The sequence below is a fragment of the Aedes aegypti genome, chromosome 2 (genome assembly GCF_002204515.2).
Source record: "Aedes aegypti strain LVP_AGWG chromosome 2, AaegL5.0 Primary Assembly, whole genome shotgun sequence".
Lineage (NCBI taxonomy): Eukaryota > Metazoa > Arthropoda > Insecta > Diptera > Culicidae > Aedes > Aedes aegypti.
The window spans coordinates 460,482,822-460,502,021 of record NC_035108.1 but is presented as its reverse complement, the minus strand read 5'-3'; the positions used below and the strand labels follow the sequence as shown (position 1 = coordinate 460,502,021).

The following is a 19,200-nucleotide window of genomic DNA, read 5'->3' as shown; positions in this document are numbered from 1 at the left end:
TTCCAGATGTTCAGGTAGTCATCGCTAGAGCTCTCTTGTGAATCTACCGCTGTGGATAACTAAGATGTCGTCGGCAGATTTCATCGTTTGAGAGCTTAAACGTATGCGAGTTGAATAGGCTGTGGAACAACTGCGAATGGGGAATGACTCTATTGAAGTCTTGTCTGAAAGGTATTTTTTTATGATTTTCATCAAAAGCCCATCTAGATTATATCGTTGCAGTCGTACACCAGGCTACCTGTACCAAACGTAGTCGATTATTTTTCCCAAATCAGACAACTTCACTGTAGAGATTTTGGCGAGAGACTTATTCCACTTGAGGATGTTTGTTACTCGAATCAGCTAGTATACGGTGGATCGACCCCGCTGAAAGCCCAACTTTTTGAACGGTTACTGAAAGCAACTATCGCTTTTTCAAGCAGGTCTGAGAGATGGGTGATGGAATTAAACGACCAAATGCATAAAGGAATCCTTTCAAGGAGGTTCGGCTGTTATAGATTCCCTTTAACATCACACCTTGTATGGGTACAACACAATTTTTTTCGTAACCTACCTTATAGATGATCAAATCACTATTCTATGACAACAGCTAGGTACTCTACAGATTCGTAGATCCCAGACAGTACACCCGCCTGGGACGGTACTGATTGGTATCCGGGCGCAGCAGTTTCCTCCTAGCGATGACCACCTTCGCCTGGAAACCCCGCAGCAATCCGGCATTCTGCTTCAGCGACTGCTGATGGCCAAGGCCATCACGACCGTGGTCGTTGTTTTCCTGCGCGACACCCATTCCAAAAATTGAAGACGATCGGCCACCGGTGGTGTGGCGAGCCTTGTTCGACTTCAGCGCCACCGGTCGGCAACCGGCAAAGCGGAAATTGAATCGCGACGACGGAGCTTGACCGGACTGTGGGAATTGCTTCTCGTTTCGCTCCGGGAAGAAATCGTGGATCGTTGGCGGGGGTTTCAGGTGGCAGGGTTTGGAATGGACGTTGAGCAGTAGTTTTGGAGGTATCCGGTAACAGTGCTTGCTCTGGTTGGCTTTCTCGCGTAAGCGATGTAATTTCTGATGTTTGGCTTCAATGTAATCTGGATTTGGGGAAGAAGAATTGAACATGACATCACGAGGTTCCTTCGTATGTAAAAATAAATACTCACGTTCATACTGAAACATGAATGGCATCAGTCCATCGCCACAGACTTCTTGTAGATATTCGTAGAGGAATATGTCGCTTTTGCCACGGAGGAACATTCCTGTATTCTACAAAATAAAATAAGATAAGTCAATGGGATCAACACTCACTCACAATGAGAGAAATGGGTGTTAGGGCCGATTGCTTCACCTTTGCTTAAGCCGTAAACTACGTTTACTCATAAGATCAACCCAGGTTCAAGGTCTAAGTGGAATTACTATTTCTTCTGAAATTTATCCACAAATTCTTTCTGAATATTCCCATGAAAACCATCAAAGGATTGTCTTGTAAGTATATTGGAGGAAATACTGAAAAAAATCGTGAAGTAGTAAAATAACGGACAAGGACCTACACAGATTGAAGTTTTCAAGGATTGTTTGGAAAAAAGAGAGGCTATAGAGGCTAGTAAAGTATATGGGCGTTGCAGGCTAGTCCGTTGTCTAGTGTTGTGCTTCCTTCAAAGGGCAAATAGCCCACTGGAAGCATTAACGTGTAGTGTCTTAAAAAAAAGTTGAAACATGAATGTCAGATGAAAAAAGGCCCATATGGGACAGTTATGATTTTATGGACAGCTAATATTCTGAAGGATTTTGTGGAGGAATCCCTGAAAAGACTCGTGCGCCTGGGTAGGACAGTCGAGGGTTTGTCCTACCCACGACTCAACAAAACAAAATCAGCAGAAAGCTTGATAAACAAATTAAACGTCGTACTTAATCTTACGGAGAGTGGCAGACACGATAAGGTTTTCATGGTTTCTCATGCAAAGTGAAGCGTGACATACAGTGAAACCTCCATGAGTCGATATTGAAGGGACCATCGACTCATGGAAATATCGAGTCATGGAACAGCAATCCTTTGGAAAGCTGCTTCTAGGGACCATCATAGTAACCATGAAATTTTGTTTTTAGTATGGTTCCATGAGTCGATATCGAGTCATGGAACATCGACTCATGGAGGTATCACTGTAGTTTGTGCAAGACTCCCAAAAAAGTTTGGCTCGTGTGAAGAACGATTGAGAATATCAATAGTGGAAATCCTGGGAAACTAACTGTGAGAATTGTTACAAGAAATTTTGTTATACGTTATAACAACTAATGCCCGCTTTCAATGATTAGTATTTTTAGAATTACAAATTATTCTGCCAGATTTCGGCTCCGTAGAGTTTAGTAGTAAACAAATGAGTCTATCAAATAAACAATTAAAAAAAAGAACAACTAATGCAGCAATTGTCTATGGCATTTCTGAATGAAACACTGGATGCATTAATGAATGTTTGCCCTTTACTGGTATATACCATATTTGTTGATTTTTTTAGATTCTTTTATAAATTCCACCTTGAATTTATCTAATCAAACCTTATAGAAATCACCTGTACGATTGCTATAAGGTATACACAGTGCCGTAGCGTGCGGTTGGCCAGGTTGGCATCCGCCAAGGGCGCCAGCCATTGGGGGGCGCCAAAATGCGTATTTTGTTAATTTTGAAAGGCATTTATTAAATAAGGGCGCCTCCTAAAACAAATTTCCAACAGAATTTTTTCAACATTATAATGGAAAATTTGAACAATTCCTGAATCGCTTTCAAATACTTTTCAGTATTTTGGATGATTCCCATACATTTATTTCAAATTCTAACGTCATGGTTACTTGCTTAATCTCTAATGGTTTTTAATAGCCATTTAAACTGGTTTGAGCAAAAATCAAGTTTGTGGTATTTATTTGGAGGTTCTCTTGGAAATAAAAAAAATTATTCAAATAAACTTGATAAGAATTAAACAGTCTTTTTGAAAGCGTAAGAGCATCTTGAACAGGGTTCTCAGAGTACGGTAGATCATTATGACAGATAATCTTGAACAGGCCTTTCATTACAGCTCACAGTGATTTATCTCCATACAAATGGTATAGAAAGTCTTGAAATGGATTGTTCATGCCCAAATGAAGATCCCTTACTATGAATGACCAGATAATTGCCGTCTGAAACTATTTATTTTAACCGCATGATAGACTCTTCTTTGATCATGATAACCTCATCATCATCATGATCATCATATCTGTCAAGTTATATGACGCATCAGCCAAGCAACAACAAAACATGATACAAAGACCTTCAACTTATTTGCATTAGAATTTTTCAAATGATTTGTAAATGTTGTTTCAACATTTAAACAAGAATGTTCATTGGATCTATTTAAACATTTTGGCCATTTGTAGCACCTAAATTCCTCAACTAACCGAAAATTATGGTGTGCAAGTTTGCTCAAGATGAACCTTTGATTTTCTGAAGGTTGGTATAAAAATGTATAGTTTAAGCGGAGCATGTATTCAAGTGTGTGCTCACATTTGAAAATTTAGTCGAAGTTGATTATAATTCCCCATACATTTTATTAGGGAGCACAAACACAAGAATTTTGATAACGTTCATTGAGGAAATGTAAAAAATCAGTTTTTATTTACACTTCAAAAAATTTTGGGTTTGAATTTAGAAGAGAAATACAAAAATACTTTCAGAATTGTTAGTGAAAGTTATTTTTAACTTTTCCCCGCCGTGACATCACTGTGCAGCTGGGCAGAATATTCAAAAATTTCTACACGTGGGAGGAACTCTTACAGAATCCAAAACAACATTTTCAGAGAATTTCGTGTCAGTGATAAGCAAACATGAGTTAAAAAGATTGAATTTATTTTTTCCCTAGTATGAACATATTCCACGCTGACCGACTATAGTTTTTTTTTTGATTCGCTGGAGATGATTTAGCATTAATAAATTATAGATCACATTAAATACCATTTCTGAAATTCAACCAAGAAGGGGAAGTGTTGGAGATTCTAGAACAGTTGTAATTTTCTGTAAGTAAATTACTAACACGAGTATCACAGAAACAAGGCTATTGAGTAAGGTATGCTTATAAATTCGTTGCAAATTCCATGAACTTTTAATTAACTAATAAAACAAATTCATATTTTTCCATGTTACTATTTAGGAATTAAATTTCAAAATGGTATAACGAAACACATATTATCTTATTATTTCCTCTGATTCCACTAAAAAATTGATAAAAAGTTTTTTATTGCATTTTATTCTAAGAATTTGACGAATTTGCTTCCACTTATTGGTAGACTCTTGCGAAAACAACTAAAAAAATGTTTTCTTATGGAGTTGTTAGGCAAAATCATTACAAAATATTTAGAAGCCTTTGCATTTTTTAACAAATGATAATTTAATTAACAATGTCAAGAAATAAAAAAAAATGTATTTAAGAAATTAAATATAAAAACTATTGATTTTAAGACGAGTTTCTTCAATGCTATGCTCAATTGTTTCCGCAGAAGTGCCTCATGAACAGTAGATTTCTTACAAATTTCTTCAAAACATATTTTATAAAAACTTACACAGTTTTCAAGAAGAACTGTGTTGTACACGTTTCATTGATATTTACTAATTATATTAATGAACTCTAAATTAGTGAATGCTTGAGTCGCAAATTAATATATGCATTCATTTAAGAGTTGTCATAGTATTTCAAAAAGGATCTTTATGGAAATTGTCTAGTATCCCAAGCAAAAACTGCAATATATGCATATAAACGGTATACGTTAAGCTAGCAATACTGTATAACTACAATTAAAGTTTATTTAAAGTGGAAAAGGGCCCCTCTACAGGCATTTTTGTGTTATATTTTATAAAATTTACTCGACCTTTGTGAAGCCTTTTAACACCTTAAAGTAGCTATACAGTAGATGCTAGCTTTATGTACACCATATATATGCATGAATAATAGCTTGAGCCGCATGGTTACTTGGGATGTTCAACGAAAACTTCAAGTGCTTCAATCACATACAAAATTGCATCATTGGGGCGCCCAACGGGAGGTTTGCCAAGGGCGCTGTGAGGCCACGCTACGGCTCTGGGTATACAACATTGATTCAGATATTCTTTTTTCAGAATTATCCATTTTATTTCTAGTAGCAGCTCCTCAAAATATTTAATCTGAACCAATTTATTAAAAAACAATTATGTCGTGAATTTGACCAATAATGTCATTCCCAGGAATGTATCCAAAAGATCTTCAGGAATGTCTATAAAAGAAATCGACCAGTGATGTCGCTGGGAGTATATCCAATAATTTTTGGGCATTTTGGATTTTTTCCAAAGCATACACTTGTAACTGCTTCCATTTCCAGTGACTTCATTGAATTCATCCTGGAACTTTTCTAAGAATTACTTTAGAAATTATATCATTCCAAAGTTTTTTTCAACCATTTCTCACTAAGATCCTATGTCCTCCAGTGATCTTTCATGGACTTTGCTAGTATTTCCTCCGAAATTTCTCTTTAACCTTCAAAAATTTCATCATCGAAACCTCCTTCATCACATTTTGGAGGAAATCTTAAGAACATCCTCTTAAGACTTCCTCCAAAATGTCATTCAAGATTTCTGTAGGACTGCATGCACACATAATTTCAAGAGAAACTTTTGAATTTAGTTTGAGAAATTGCTTAAGGAAATCTCTAATGAGTTTATACTGAAAATTTTAAAGGGATTTTTATTTGAAATAACTCCTGCTCTCTTGAGGAAGTCTTACCTTCAGGCTTCAGCAAAGATAACAAAATGTAGAAAATAGTAAAAATTCATGTAAAACGTCCTACAGGACTTTCTCAAGAAATTAATTGATAACCGTCTAATGGAATCCTTGAAATGATTTGTGTATAAATGTATAAATGATCGGCGGAAATACTAGAGTGATTGCTGAAGTACTTGCTGATGCCAAACCCTCGATTAACTTTCGAAAAATACATTGGTATTTTACTTGAAAAACTACTCGAGTTTTTTTTTTGCAGAAATGGGAGGATGGAAGTCCTGGGTGAAATGCTGCAAAACATTCTGGAGGAATTTAGTGTGGTTAGGGGGCCTTCCTTAGCCGAGTGGTTAAGTCCGCGGCTACAAAGCAAAGCCGTGCTGAAGGTGTCTGGGTTTGGTCCAGAATCTTTTCGCAATGGAAATTTCCTTGACTTTCCTGGGCATAGAGTATCGTCCTACGGCAGGTACACGATATACGAATGTGAAAATGGCAACTTTGGCAAAGAAAGCTCTCAGTTAACCCGTTAACGCCCAAGGTATCTCACAATTGAAATTCAGCTACGTTTTTGTTATTCATAGTAGTATTCCCATAATATAAAACTTATTTCACCAAAAAATTTCAAGTCTATGGTGGGGATCCAAAAAAAATTCTTGAAAGTGTGTCGTCCATATCTAGATGCTCTATAAGTTTATTTTCGAGATTAATCAAATATATTTTCATGCTCTTCGACCCATTACAATGTAAACAAGTTGAAAAAAACTGCAGGTGAGGGGTAGTTGATAAATTACGTCACGTACAGAAGAGAAAAAAGGGGGTTACAAGGAAACGTGACTAGTCATATAAAAATTGAAATCCATACAAAAAGCGTGATATAGAGAAAAATTGAGGAGGATGAATATGGCAAAACTTTGCGTGACGTAATTAATGGACGTACCCTGATAAAGATATTGCAACATAAAGAATACAAATTTCAGAGGCGAAAGATGCATGCCAGAACTAAATCATTTAGAGACTTCAATTCAATTTTCTGCTCTACCACGTAAGTAAGATACAGACATACATACATTTTCATAGGGTAGATGTACCAATAGTGGAGGCACTAAGCACGATTGAACTTCATTTAAACTAAATTCAAGAAGCCCAATTAATGTACATGTTAATATTGTAACGGGAAGTAACAACCATTGACTTAATGAGAAAAATGATTTCATCGCAGTAATCCACGGCATGTCAGTGAAAAATAATACCTCCACTATTGGTACACTGTTCCTTTAGTTGCGGTATATTTTTAATTTGTGTTCCTATAGTTGCGGTATCCGTTGTTTTCTTATGGAATCCTCCACTATAGGAACACTTTACCGCAACTATTGGTACAAGTAAGAAAAGCTTTAGCAGTTTTAGTGATATTTCATCAGTTTCAAAGCAATTTGAACACTCTTTTCAACTGTTCCGTGTATCAACAAGCTAATACGTCGGGTGGCAGTGTCGGTTATGTGACTAATATAATGAAATCAGTGAAAACGGCACTACCGCAACTATAGGAACACCCACAACTAAGGGAACACTTACCCTACATGTACATGTACAATTATGCACACTTACACCCTTTATACCAAAAACAGAATAAAATCTTGCGTCAAATATTTTGATTTTAAAAAAACTTACAGATGTTTAAGAAAAGTCTTCAAAAGATTTTGTAAAACTTGCCAGCTGATAATGAAAACATAACTATCAAAATATTTTTTCTGGGTCAAATTATTAGTATACAATGTGGCTCGGATCTGACAGCGATCGAAATATATATTTGGCAATATCAAAATTTTGTCAGTGCTAATCAAAAGTTAGTCCTTCAGTCCAATGACAGACAAATATTGGACTCCAACTATTACATGCATTACAGACATGAATATTTGAAGCCAACATTATACGTCTATAATGTTGAAGTTACTGCATCACTGATGCATATGATCTTATACACCGATAGAACCGAATCCACGCGGTCCAAGATTTTTGACCCTAGATTAGGCCAGAATACATGGGGAGCATACGGAAGCGTGCCCGCTCAAATGTCACAATTCTTGCACCGAGTGAGTTCAGCAAAGAAGGATCTTTACTGCTACCTTAACGTGTCGCTGGTTCTAAAAAGTAACGACCAAACAATGGTGAAGGCGTAATCAATTTTCTCGAAAACATTCATTTTGGGAATTTAGTAGAATTTTATGATTCAATTGGCAACAACGCACTGCAGAAGCGTTGCAAACAATATCTTTCAAGCGCATTCATTACCTGTAATTTTGCGAATAATAATTTTTACTTTTCCACGTTAAGCCATAAAACTGGTTCTGGACTTAGGTTGGCGGTTATTCAATTCAATTTGACAGCCGCCCTTCACCCTTGAAGTTCAGTTCATGGATAAATAAGTCAATTTGATAGTAAGTATCCATTGTTTTGATCTAGGCAGACCAATTTATTATCAGACCGATTTCTTATTGGTTGTTTCCTTGATGTTTCGCACATAACAGCAATTCCCAGCTAATATGTTTTTTTTAGCGAAAATATCTCCTTTAGTTGATCATCGTTTTCGAAGATACCAAATTTTTCATCACTGGACTTCAATATAGGCAAATAAAATATTTGCCGACTAGCGCCATCATGAGAATGACTTCAGAACTAAGAAGGTTTTAGGCGAATAGCTTTCTTTGGATTTAATCAGTGGACTGATATATAAGCGAATAAAATGTGTGCCCAGTAATGCCATTTAGGTGATTTCCGAAGTAATAAGTTTCCAGGCGAAAAGGTCTCACTATGTTTCTGGACGAATAGATCCCATTTAGTTGAACACTGTTGTCGAAGACACCAATTTCGAATATCATCGCTGGACTGATATAAAAAAATAAAATGTTTGACCACTAGCGCCACCTTGGGAGTGATTTCCGAACAAATAAGGTTTCAGGCGAATAGCTCTCATTTCGTTGATCAACTTTATCGAATACACCAATTTTGTATCTCATAACTAGACTAAGATATAGGCAAATAAAGTTTTGGCTCACAAGTGCCATCTTGGGAGTGTTTTTCGAATTTATAAAGTTCTATGCGAAAAGGTATTATTTAGTTGTTCAACTTTGTCGAAGACACCATTATCGTATCTCATTACTGGACTAAGATATAAGCAAATGAAGTTTTGGCTCACTAGCGCCATCTTGGGAGTGTGGACTAACGGAGGACCCTGGCAGAGGGAAGGTTCACTGATAAAAATCCACACGCTCATTCTGTGTGTTTAAAATTATGGATCGATTCATGAACGTCCATATCGATTTGCTATGATTTTCTTGCAAACTTCTTGTGTGTTACACATTAAATTCCTGTGTTTTGCTTCATGGATTGATTCATCAACCGACAACAGGGATTCCATATTTTTTCCACATAAGTTCCCGAAGCTTTCTCTTCAGATTCGTATGTGTCAACCTATGGACGCATAGATCATCACTCCAACACGGATTCAGTGTGTTTTGCTTATGGTTATCTTGTGTCATAATCATCATGTTCAAGTTGGTCGATTCATTGATTTGCGCAATGAGATTGTTATGATGAAATCCATGAGCTATGCTATCGATTTCCATGTTCAAAGCTTCTAAATTGTTTGTGATCAACCCATGGGATGCATAGTGAACTGAATTGCGGTTGGACCTCGTGTCGAACGACAGTCATCATCATGCTTCCAAAGAGATGAAGCAAATTTTGAAGCTGAAAGTGTTAGATGAAAATTTGTGAATTCGATTTTTCTTTTATTAGTGAAGTTGACCGATACACGAGAGTTCTACCTTTCTATAAGAAAACATTGATTAATTTATAGTTTAGTAGAAAAATCGGATTCCACTAACAGATTTTCCTGGCTTTCAGTTTCGAAAAAAATGGAATATGCTTATCCCTGGCTTCCCAAATTATGGATTTGCGGCGCCCCGCTTGTTGCTGGCTCACGGGTTTGAAAAAAAAATCAAGAGAGCTTGCGACAAGCAGAGGAGCCTCGGATTAATATTTTGGGGAGCAAAAGTTTTTCTACCAAATTTCTTCTTTCAGTCCCTTGACATTTATGTTCTATCACATATGACTATCTAAAGCTACTACATTTCGAATTCAATAAGCAAATCAGTTGGTTTTCATGATTTAATATTTGGAAATTCATGTTTGTTTCACATGACAACCTAATGTTGATACACATGTTATTATACCGTGAAATCAATGATGAAATCCATATGGCTACCACACTCAAATCATGTGGTTTTCCTCATTGCGCAAATCTATAGGTAAAACACACGACCTTGACGTGTAGATTTTTCTCAGTGTTGTGCATTTTTAACGTGGTACTAAAATTGTGAAAAAATGTGGAAATATCAAAGTAAAATCGACGAAAAATACATATCCGAACGCAGAAAAGAGCAAAGTCGCGAGTGCAAGTTAAATTTCAGTTGGAAAATGGATTAAAAGATAATAATTTAGAATTTAAAAAAGATGAATTGCTGTGAAAAAAAAAAAAAAAAAAAAATGATTGGCGACAGCATGCGCGGGGGAAGCGATTAGTGTATGAGTGAACGCGGTCTCAGTAGTAGTGGTAGTGAAAGGTAGGACGGGTGGATGTGGTGTGGTGAGAGAGGTGAACGTGTGGAGAATTTTCGCTTGCGAGTCTTACCCACACCAACTGATTAAAGTGATCTTTCGGAAGCGGGAAAGAGAAGCGGGTATGAGCAAGATGACGGTACGATTAGAAAACTGGGCATGTACAGTGGTGTTCAATTGGAGTGTTGCAAATTTAATACAGTGCCCGTTCGATTTTGGCAACTCTACCGTTTGATCTTCATTTGGAGAAGCCCAGCAAGCGGGTACAGTTTTCGCATAGCAGAAGTGTTTTTTTTTTTTGGCTTTCGGTTCGTCGGAATGGGAGTTTTTTTCGGTTTTCGGGCAGTGCAGTTTGAGAAGCCCAACAAGTGGATTTGATTTTCGTATCGCTTTATCGGAGGAGAGGAAGTTTGTTTTTTTTCTCGGTTTTTGAACAGTTTCGCATAAATGATACTTTATAGCTAACGGTGAAATAGTTCGACGACATCGTTGCGACGACCAGCTTCAAAATACAACAAGGATAAAAAAAACCGGTGAGATCTTTCCATGATGACTTTTGTTATTTGATGATATTTCCAATGTTATATGCATTTTGGGTTGGGTGGGACCATCAGGGCACCCGATTGAAGCGAGATGGATAGGAAGAGTGAAACTGTCAACTTCCTATCGCTAACATTTCGTGGAAAAAAGGGCGGGCTCTTCTTCCCATCTATTGGGTCTTTCTGACAAGCAAGGGCTTGATTGTACGACTGTTCGTGTGAACTTACTTTTGGAAGGAGATTCTTTTTCCTTGCGGGTTTCGCGTAAGTGTCTCTGCTTACGGGTCCGCCATTCGTTTTTGGCCCTTCAGACAGGAGTATGATTGAATACGAATAGTCATACAATCTTGAACAAATTGTTTTGTTAGAATAGGCCATTGCTACCGGTGGATACCTTGCTACAATAGATGGCAGCCTATATCATCATCATCATCACTAGCGCCATCTTGGGAGTGTTTTCTGAATTTATAAGGCTCTATGCGAATAGGTATTATTAAGTTATTCAACTTTGTCAAAGACACTATTTTTGTATCTCATTACTGGACTAAGATATAAATAAATAAAGTTTTGGCTCACTAGCGCCATCTTGGGAGTGTTTTCCGAATTTATAAGGTTCTATGCGAAAAGGTATTATTTAGTTGTTCAACTTTGTCGAAGACACCAATTTTGTATCTCATTGCTGGACTGAGATATAAACGAAGCAAATATTTGTACGCTGGAAAGTTGTTTCATATGTTGGTTATAAATGCGACATTTGTTGGCATCTGTGCGCCACCTGGTGAGTTAATTCTGAATTAAAATAGTTACCAAGTGGAAGTCAGCAGTCCTGTGATCAACTTTGCAGAAGACAGTTTTCTCCTAAACCTCTTTATTTTCAAGATATTTGCACTACAAGTACTGTCCTATTTATAGGACGCTGGGCGTTCCGGGCTTCTGTCCTATTTTTAGGACGCTGGGCGGATATGGGTTAATAACTGTGGAAGTGCTCATAATATCACTAAGCTGAGAAGTTGGCTCTGCCCCAGTGGGGACGTTAATATCAAGAAGAAGAAGAAGTGTGGTTGAATTTAATGAACAATTGATAGAGTTGTAATTGACTTTCTGGAATAAATCTTGATAGAATTCCTGCGAAATACCGCTGATGAATGCTCAAGAATCCATCATTCAATTCAATGATTTTCATACAATTTTTTATGAATTGTTTTTTTTCGTCCAATTCATAAAAAAATGTATGAAAATCATTTCACTACATTCCAGATAGCGATAAGTGGTTTTGAAAATTTATAAAACGATTATGATTGTTTTCCTCTCAAAAAAATTCACCACAAATTTGGTGGAAGAATAATGGGAAAAATCGACATGTACAAAAAAAAAACTTAAACGCATTTATATCGATAGGAAACCTATGTGGATGATCTTGGAAGAAATTCTGTAGGAATTTCAGGAAGATTTCCTAGAGGTAGAACTGTAAAAATTGGTGGAAAACAAACGGAAAAATCTCTGGAGGAAGTCTTGAAATAAAATCGCTGGAAAAATTTTCAAAAAAAAAAAAAAAAACACTGGAGCAGAAGCTCTTTTAAGTTTTATTTCAGTGCGTTTTAACGCTGTTTGCTAGTTCATACTACCTCCTATCGTTGGAGTGTTCAAGGATTTCCAGGAAAAATCCTCTAATAATCTCTTAAAAATCGATGGGGGAGTTTCTGGGCAAAATCCTAGGTAAATTGGTCAGTGTTCAGACAGACCTAACTAGGATTTTTGGCATTGTAGAAATAATTCAAGAACTCTAGAAATTCTGGGGCTCCCAAAGCTATTTTGACACACATGTCACATCAAGTTGTTTAATTTCAATATTACAGCAAATAAAACAATTGTATTGTTATCTCGAATACTTGGAGTACGTTTACCTGAAACCATCTCCGTCCAGTCTGACTTAACACCAACCAATTGATGATGGAAGTGTTGGAGGGATCTCTAACAGGGGCGACCCGTAACCTCACTTTTCACCTCCATATTGTCTGAATTTCTATTCGTATAACAGGTAGATTTGAGATTAAGGAATCATTCATGCCTGAAGGAGTCCCTGAAAGTATTCCACAAGGAATCTTTGAAGCAAAAATTATTAGAAGATTTTTATTTCAGGAATTTGAGAAGAAATCCTGGATAACCTATGGAATAAGCACGTAAGAGTGTCTTAAGTATCTGATCGCTTCTAGAGCAACAACTGGAAAAATCAGGGGAAGAATCACTAGATGAAAGCTTGGGGAGCAGTGTTTGAGTAATCCATGTGTAAATTAATTGAGTTATCAGCATTGAACTGCTGAAGGATTCCCTGGATCAATTTCTTGAGACATTCTTCTAATAGTTTCTATAGGATCGGTTATTCGAAAACATAACAATACCTACTGATCCAATAGCCGCTCACGTGGTCATGTGTTTTTAATATAAATAATTAAATGGAAATAACGTCAGACGACTTCAATTGAAAGTTGACGTTGTTAAAAGATTTACGTGCGAAAAAGATTGTATTTTACAAAATAATCAGTTTTAGAGTTAGGGGAAGTGGTGGTAAAATGAACACCGTGCCTTTTACTGAGAAAAAACAAATTTTAATGATTTTTTATCACGCACGGACGACTTTGAGCATAAATCTGAGTGTTCGAGATGATACGTAGGTCAATTGAAGCGAAAATATCCACGAAAACTAAGATTTTAGAAAACCACGTTTGAAAATTAGAACTGACGTAACTTTTAGCTCGAAAGACTTGAGGTTTTTCAGTGAGGTGAATATCGTTATGATCAGTGTTGATAGACTCACACTCAAAATCTCAATCAATACGCTCTCCCGTGAGAGCAAACTCATTAGAGATCTGCTTCGCAAATCTCACGCTTGAGATTTTGAGGCAAAATCAACTCAATCAACTCAAACCGTAAAAAATGATTCAGTCGCAAAACCCGGCAAAAACTTGTGAAACCCGAATGTTGTTGTTTACGTTAGAAAGAATTACTATAATTTTATCAGACTAACAATAAATTAATGCCATGTGTGAGTAAACTGTGGAAATACGAGACAATGAGTCAAAAAGTTGAGCCAACTCATCCATGATTTTTTGACTGCTGAGTTGCATGATTGACAACTCACGCATGATAAATCTCAAGCGTGAGTTGTGAGAAATTGAGTTTTTCACAACACTGGTTATGATATGATGTCAAATCTGATACCTTTAGAATTATTTTTGAATGGGTTACAATCATTAATGGATGTATTTTCGGTGGGGCAATGAAAATTTTCAGAAATATTTGTTTTGCTCATGTTTTTTGCATGGTGTTCGTTTTACCACCAACCGCTGTTCATTTTACCCACATAGTGCAGATAAAATGAACATTTGCATTGCTTTTTGAGAGCGATGAAAATATGTAAAAATTTAGCTATTTTAATCTGAATCCATGTCGCTGCTATAGATTACATCCTTATTTTTTATGTTGTGCGATAGAACTATAAAATATTCTCGTTTTTCTATCAGAAACAAGACGATTTCCTTAAGGTGTTCATTTTACCACCCCTTCCCCTACATAAATCTCAGGAGCACATAAATGTACTGACGAGCCTCTTATCAAACCGTCTCTTAGCTCATCGGAATACTAGTGTGCTGCGCTAGCCGGAGGCTCACGAAAATTCTAAAAGCGCGCGATAGGTGATGTGCTCTCGGGGAGACTCGTCTCATGCGCTGCTCGGCGCTACGGCTAGCCATCGGTATCCAAGTTGTGAAACAACTGCTTAGGGGTCGTCCATAAATGACGTAGCTTTTTAGGGGGGAGGGGGGTCTTCACGAATTTGTGACGAAGTGTGACGAGGGGGAGGGAGGGGTCCTAGCTAGTGGACGTAGCATTTTGAATCAAGTCCGTAAAAAGAAAGGCGCTGAAAAAAAATGCATACAATTATTTTTTATGAAACTTCTTTTTTTTACTTATAAACTTGGGTTATAAAATAATGATTACACTTCAAAACATTCATAAGACAAGATTGAAAAAATATCTATGAAACTTGATATTTTTTTTATATATGCAATCAAACAGATGTTTTGAAGCCTTAAATAATTATGTGAATATTATACTATATTCGTGTCCAAATTAATAAATTTATAATAAACAAAATAAGTTTAATGAATTGATTAAAAATCAATGCTCTAACTACTTGGAGTACATTTTTTCGCCATTTGTTAACATGACATAAAGTCAGCCGTTTTAGTTTTATCCATATATTCTTTTGGAGCTTTATTTCTTCAAGATATAAAGCAAGATATTTATTCCGTGAATTATGCCTTCAATGTTGCAGGAGATCTCCACCCAATCAACTCATCATTTGTTTTGATATATCAGTTCTTGATGGAATAGCCTGAATATTAATGAGGATAATAGATTCGAGTGTTCACAAAATTTCCCTATCATTAAATTTTGATGATAACTTGGTAATTTGAAGAATTTTTAGTATTTAACGTTTTCATTATAGGTTGTGTAAGATTATTTCAGTATGGAAACGATAATGGAAATCAACTGAAATATTAATAGAGATTATTGTATTTGTATAATAATCGCTAAAATTTTCTAAACATTCCAAATATTTCAAGTGTAATCTTTTATGTATCTGGCCACTGTTTGCTAAAATGATTTGAAATTGGTTAATATTAACGATGATTCATTTCAAATTAGTATATTTTCTTGATCATCTTCATTGAAATCTATTTCCTAACAACGAATAATTTAAAAAAACAATCCTCTGATATAACGAATTTTTTGTTCAATATATTATAAAATATATTGGACCCAAACTCGACAGTAACGAGCTTCATCGATCCAATCATTTTTTTTTTCACATTTTTTATAGTAAACTTGTTTTTTATGGTAAGAACAGCAATAGTAATATAATTTAGTCTATACGAAACTGGAAAACCAAAACCAAGGAAAATGTTTATTTAAAACTTTTCCAAATTACGTATATCAAACTGTTAGAATATATTATCCTTTCATTTCAATCAGTAATTAACCCCCCTACCGGCAGCTTCATTTTTCACCGCCAAAAAAATATTCAAACCGCGATAACTTTTTTGTTTCTTGATATTTTTGCAATATTTTTTCACAAGTTCTCAAAAAACTCTTCTTGCTTGAGAATCCGTGTCGATATTAATAATTGGTGATCTAATTTTGAAAATATTTCGATGTTCCTTGGGGGATCGACATTCTCCATATAAAATGTCTTTGGTGGCCATTTTGTTTTTGGTCAATTTATCAAAAAATTAAAATGTGTACCATACAAAACCAGGTAATAAGGAGCTACCCTGAAAAAATCATACAAATCGGTTCAGTATTCTTGGAGAAATCTAAAAAATACGATATGAGGTTTTTTAGAGTATTCAAGATCAGCGTGGTACCGGAAACATAAATACTCATTACTCAAAAACGGCTGCACCAAATTGCTTCATTTTTTCACAACATACTCGCATTAATGTATCATTTCGAGTAGTAAATATCAGAATACGATAAAAATTCTGTAGCCTGAGATATTTACGCGAGTTATGGCTACGCGTCGGTCCCCCAAGAAATTTTGGAATATCTCCGGATCTAGACGACCAATCATCAATATCGACACATATTCTAAAACTAGAAGAGCTTCTCAAAAACTTGTGAAAGACTGGTACAAAAATATTACGAAACAAAAAAGTTATTGCGTTTTGAATATTTTTTCAGCGGTAAAAAATGAAGCTGCCGGTAGAGGGGTTAATATCAAACTTTGTATTGAACTTCTCAATTCCAATTTTTTGTTTCAACCTAGTCACTAAGGAAAAAAATCCAAAAAATATAGTGGGGGGGGGGGGGTGCTCGATATGCTACGTATTTTCTAGGGGGGAGTACCAGCATTTGTGACGAAATGCTACGAGGGGGGAGGGAGGTGTAAAAAATCAGTGAAAAAATGCTACGTCATTTATGGACGGCCCCTTAGTAACGAAGAGCTTCTTCAAGTATTTTCGCCACATTATGCAGGCGTCTAGATGGCCTACATGATATGGTCGAAGACTCGCGATCCAAGAGTTACAATTTCGATCCTCGTTGAAAACTTTTGTAATCAGTTCAATCATTGCGCTGAATTTTAAACAGCGCATGTGACGGAGCGCATGAGACTGCAGTGAGACACATCTCAATAAAAATGAGGCGCACCAAAAAAGGTCTCACAATGTACAGCGCGCCCGTGCGCTTGCAAGCAATGAGGCTCCTGCACCTAAGGCTACAGCACGTGCACAGTATCAGGTATCAGGTATCAGAAGGCCGGCTCCAAAGGCACGTTCCCCACCAGTTGGGAGATTTGTGCCATCGCCATATTTGAGCCTATTTCATCATCTACCCGATGGGAGAGGAAAGGGAAGGGAAAGATGGGAGGAAATAGGAGTGGGGTCCCTTGAAGAGGGAAGATCGCATAAGCGAAATGAGAGCATATAGCTCCATACCACAATGGGTTCGAACAGCGCCTTAAAAAGGGCACTGCAAAACGCATGAGCGTAAAGAGAGCCTATAGCTCATTACCACAGCGGGTTAAGAATAACAGGATGTCCTGAAGATTCAGGCTTTTGTATTCAGTTTCACTTAATAAGTGTTTACCAAGTAATTGGAATCGCATTTGCGCAAAAATTGGACAGTTACATATCAGGTGATACGAAGTTCCATAATCGGAGTCACAACTATCACACACAAATGAGTCAGCACACTGAATATTTACCATGTGATAGTTGAGTCGGCAGTGGCCTGTCAACGCTCTGACCAAGAGACTGCAATTCTGCTTTGACAGATTTGTTAAATAATTCGCCACCCTTGGAGATGGCTCAGTAATGTACAATTATGTTTGACGACATGACTCCAAACTATTCCAATATTGCTTGTGCTGAGTTGCCGCCCAAGAGTTTATCTGAAGCTTCACCCAGCACTTCGAAATTGGAATAGCCGGCTCAGGGCCAATGAAGTCATGCGATGCTCCATCGCGAGCTAGCTCATCAGCCAATTCATTTCCAGCGATGGAAGAATGGCCAGGTACCCATACAAGGTTTACAGAGTTGACTGAATTCAGTTCCTCAATTTGAGTTCGACATGCGATAACAAGCTTCGACCTTGAGTTGGCCGAAGCGTAAAAGAGTCACAGTGGACTTTCCAGATTGGTAAGCATGTTGATTCACATGAAGAGGCATGTTTGCCAAATAGACATCACGGATGTGATGATCGATAATGCGTTCCAGACATTTCAGAAGAAAAGAGGTCAGACTGATTGGTCTAAAACTCTTCGCTTCTTCATACGACGCACGTCCTCCTTTCGGGATAAACTTTACAGTAATATCGCGCCAGGATCTGGGAATATACCCGGTAGCAAAACTGCTTACAACTCAAACCCCTTTTGGAGCAGAACAGGATAAATCCCATCCGCTCCTGGAGATTTGAAAGGAGTAAAACTATTAAGTGCCCATTGAATCGATTCAGTAGTTACGATACTGCGAGCCGAGGCCAGAGACTCGTAACTACATGAAAAGACATTTGGTTCATCCGTAGATGCTATGTCCACACATCCGGGGAAGTGTGTATTGAATAAACATTCTAAAACTTCTTCATCGGAAGAAGTAAAGTCACCATTAGGTAAGCGAATTTCGTTCACTTGGAAATCCTTAGATTTCGCAAGGATTTTGTTCAGCCGACTGACTTCACTCAAACTGGAAACATTTGTACAAAGGTTTTTCCAGCCGGATCGTTCAGCAGAACGAAGATCCTTTTTGTAAGCCTTGCGAGCCGACTTGAACGACTCTGATCCAACTGAACGGCGTCTGTTCCAACTCCTTCTACATTGTTTCCTGTGTCTAGTCAGATCGGAATTCCACCATTGCACAGTGATTTTTTTTGCCGATTTTGTGATCGAAATAGAATAGCGTCTAAACTGTTGGTTTTAGTGAAAAAGTTTGTTCAGAGAAGTTTCTTGATTTGTGAAAGCGCTTCTTTTGATACTCGCGGCCAGGTGATTAAATCACCTAAAAGTGAGATAAAAAAATATTTTTTTTATCTGTTGAAGATAGACGGTCGGTGTCTTCAGCAAAGTTGTAGCACATGTTAATTCAAGACACTTTGTCGAAGACACCAAATTTCTATCTCTTATACATTACAAGATATGTCGTTTTTTCTTAAAATGACACTTAAAAATCAAAATTTTAGTATAACTTTTTCAAACATTTTTGACATTTTTTGTGCCTTC

At 36.9% G+C, this 19,200-nt stretch overlaps 2 protein-coding genes across 2 annotated transcripts in view; both read right to left on the bottom strand.

Annotated features, from left to right (window-relative positions):
* Nucleotides 1-637, bottom strand: part of LOC5569699 (MKRN2 opposite strand protein) — a 65,035-nt gene extending 64,398 nt beyond the window's left edge. The window contains exon 1 of the mRNA XM_021848163.1: nucleotides 554-637. The gene's annotated coding sequence lies outside the window, so the exon portion shown is untranslated. The remainder of the gene's footprint in view (nucleotides 1-553) is intronic.
* Nucleotides 521-19,200, bottom strand: part of LOC5569698 — a 28,423-nt gene continuing 9,743 nt past the window's right edge. The window contains exons 4-5 of the mRNA XM_021848160.1: nucleotides 1,159-1,261; nucleotides 521-1,089 (exon numbers count right to left, since the gene is read on the bottom strand). Coding sequence (XP_021703852.1) covers nucleotides 599-1,089; nucleotides 1,159-1,261 — 594 coding nt within the window. The 3' untranslated portion in view covers nucleotides 521-598. The remainder of the gene's footprint in view (nucleotides 1,090-1,158; nucleotides 1,262-19,200) is intronic.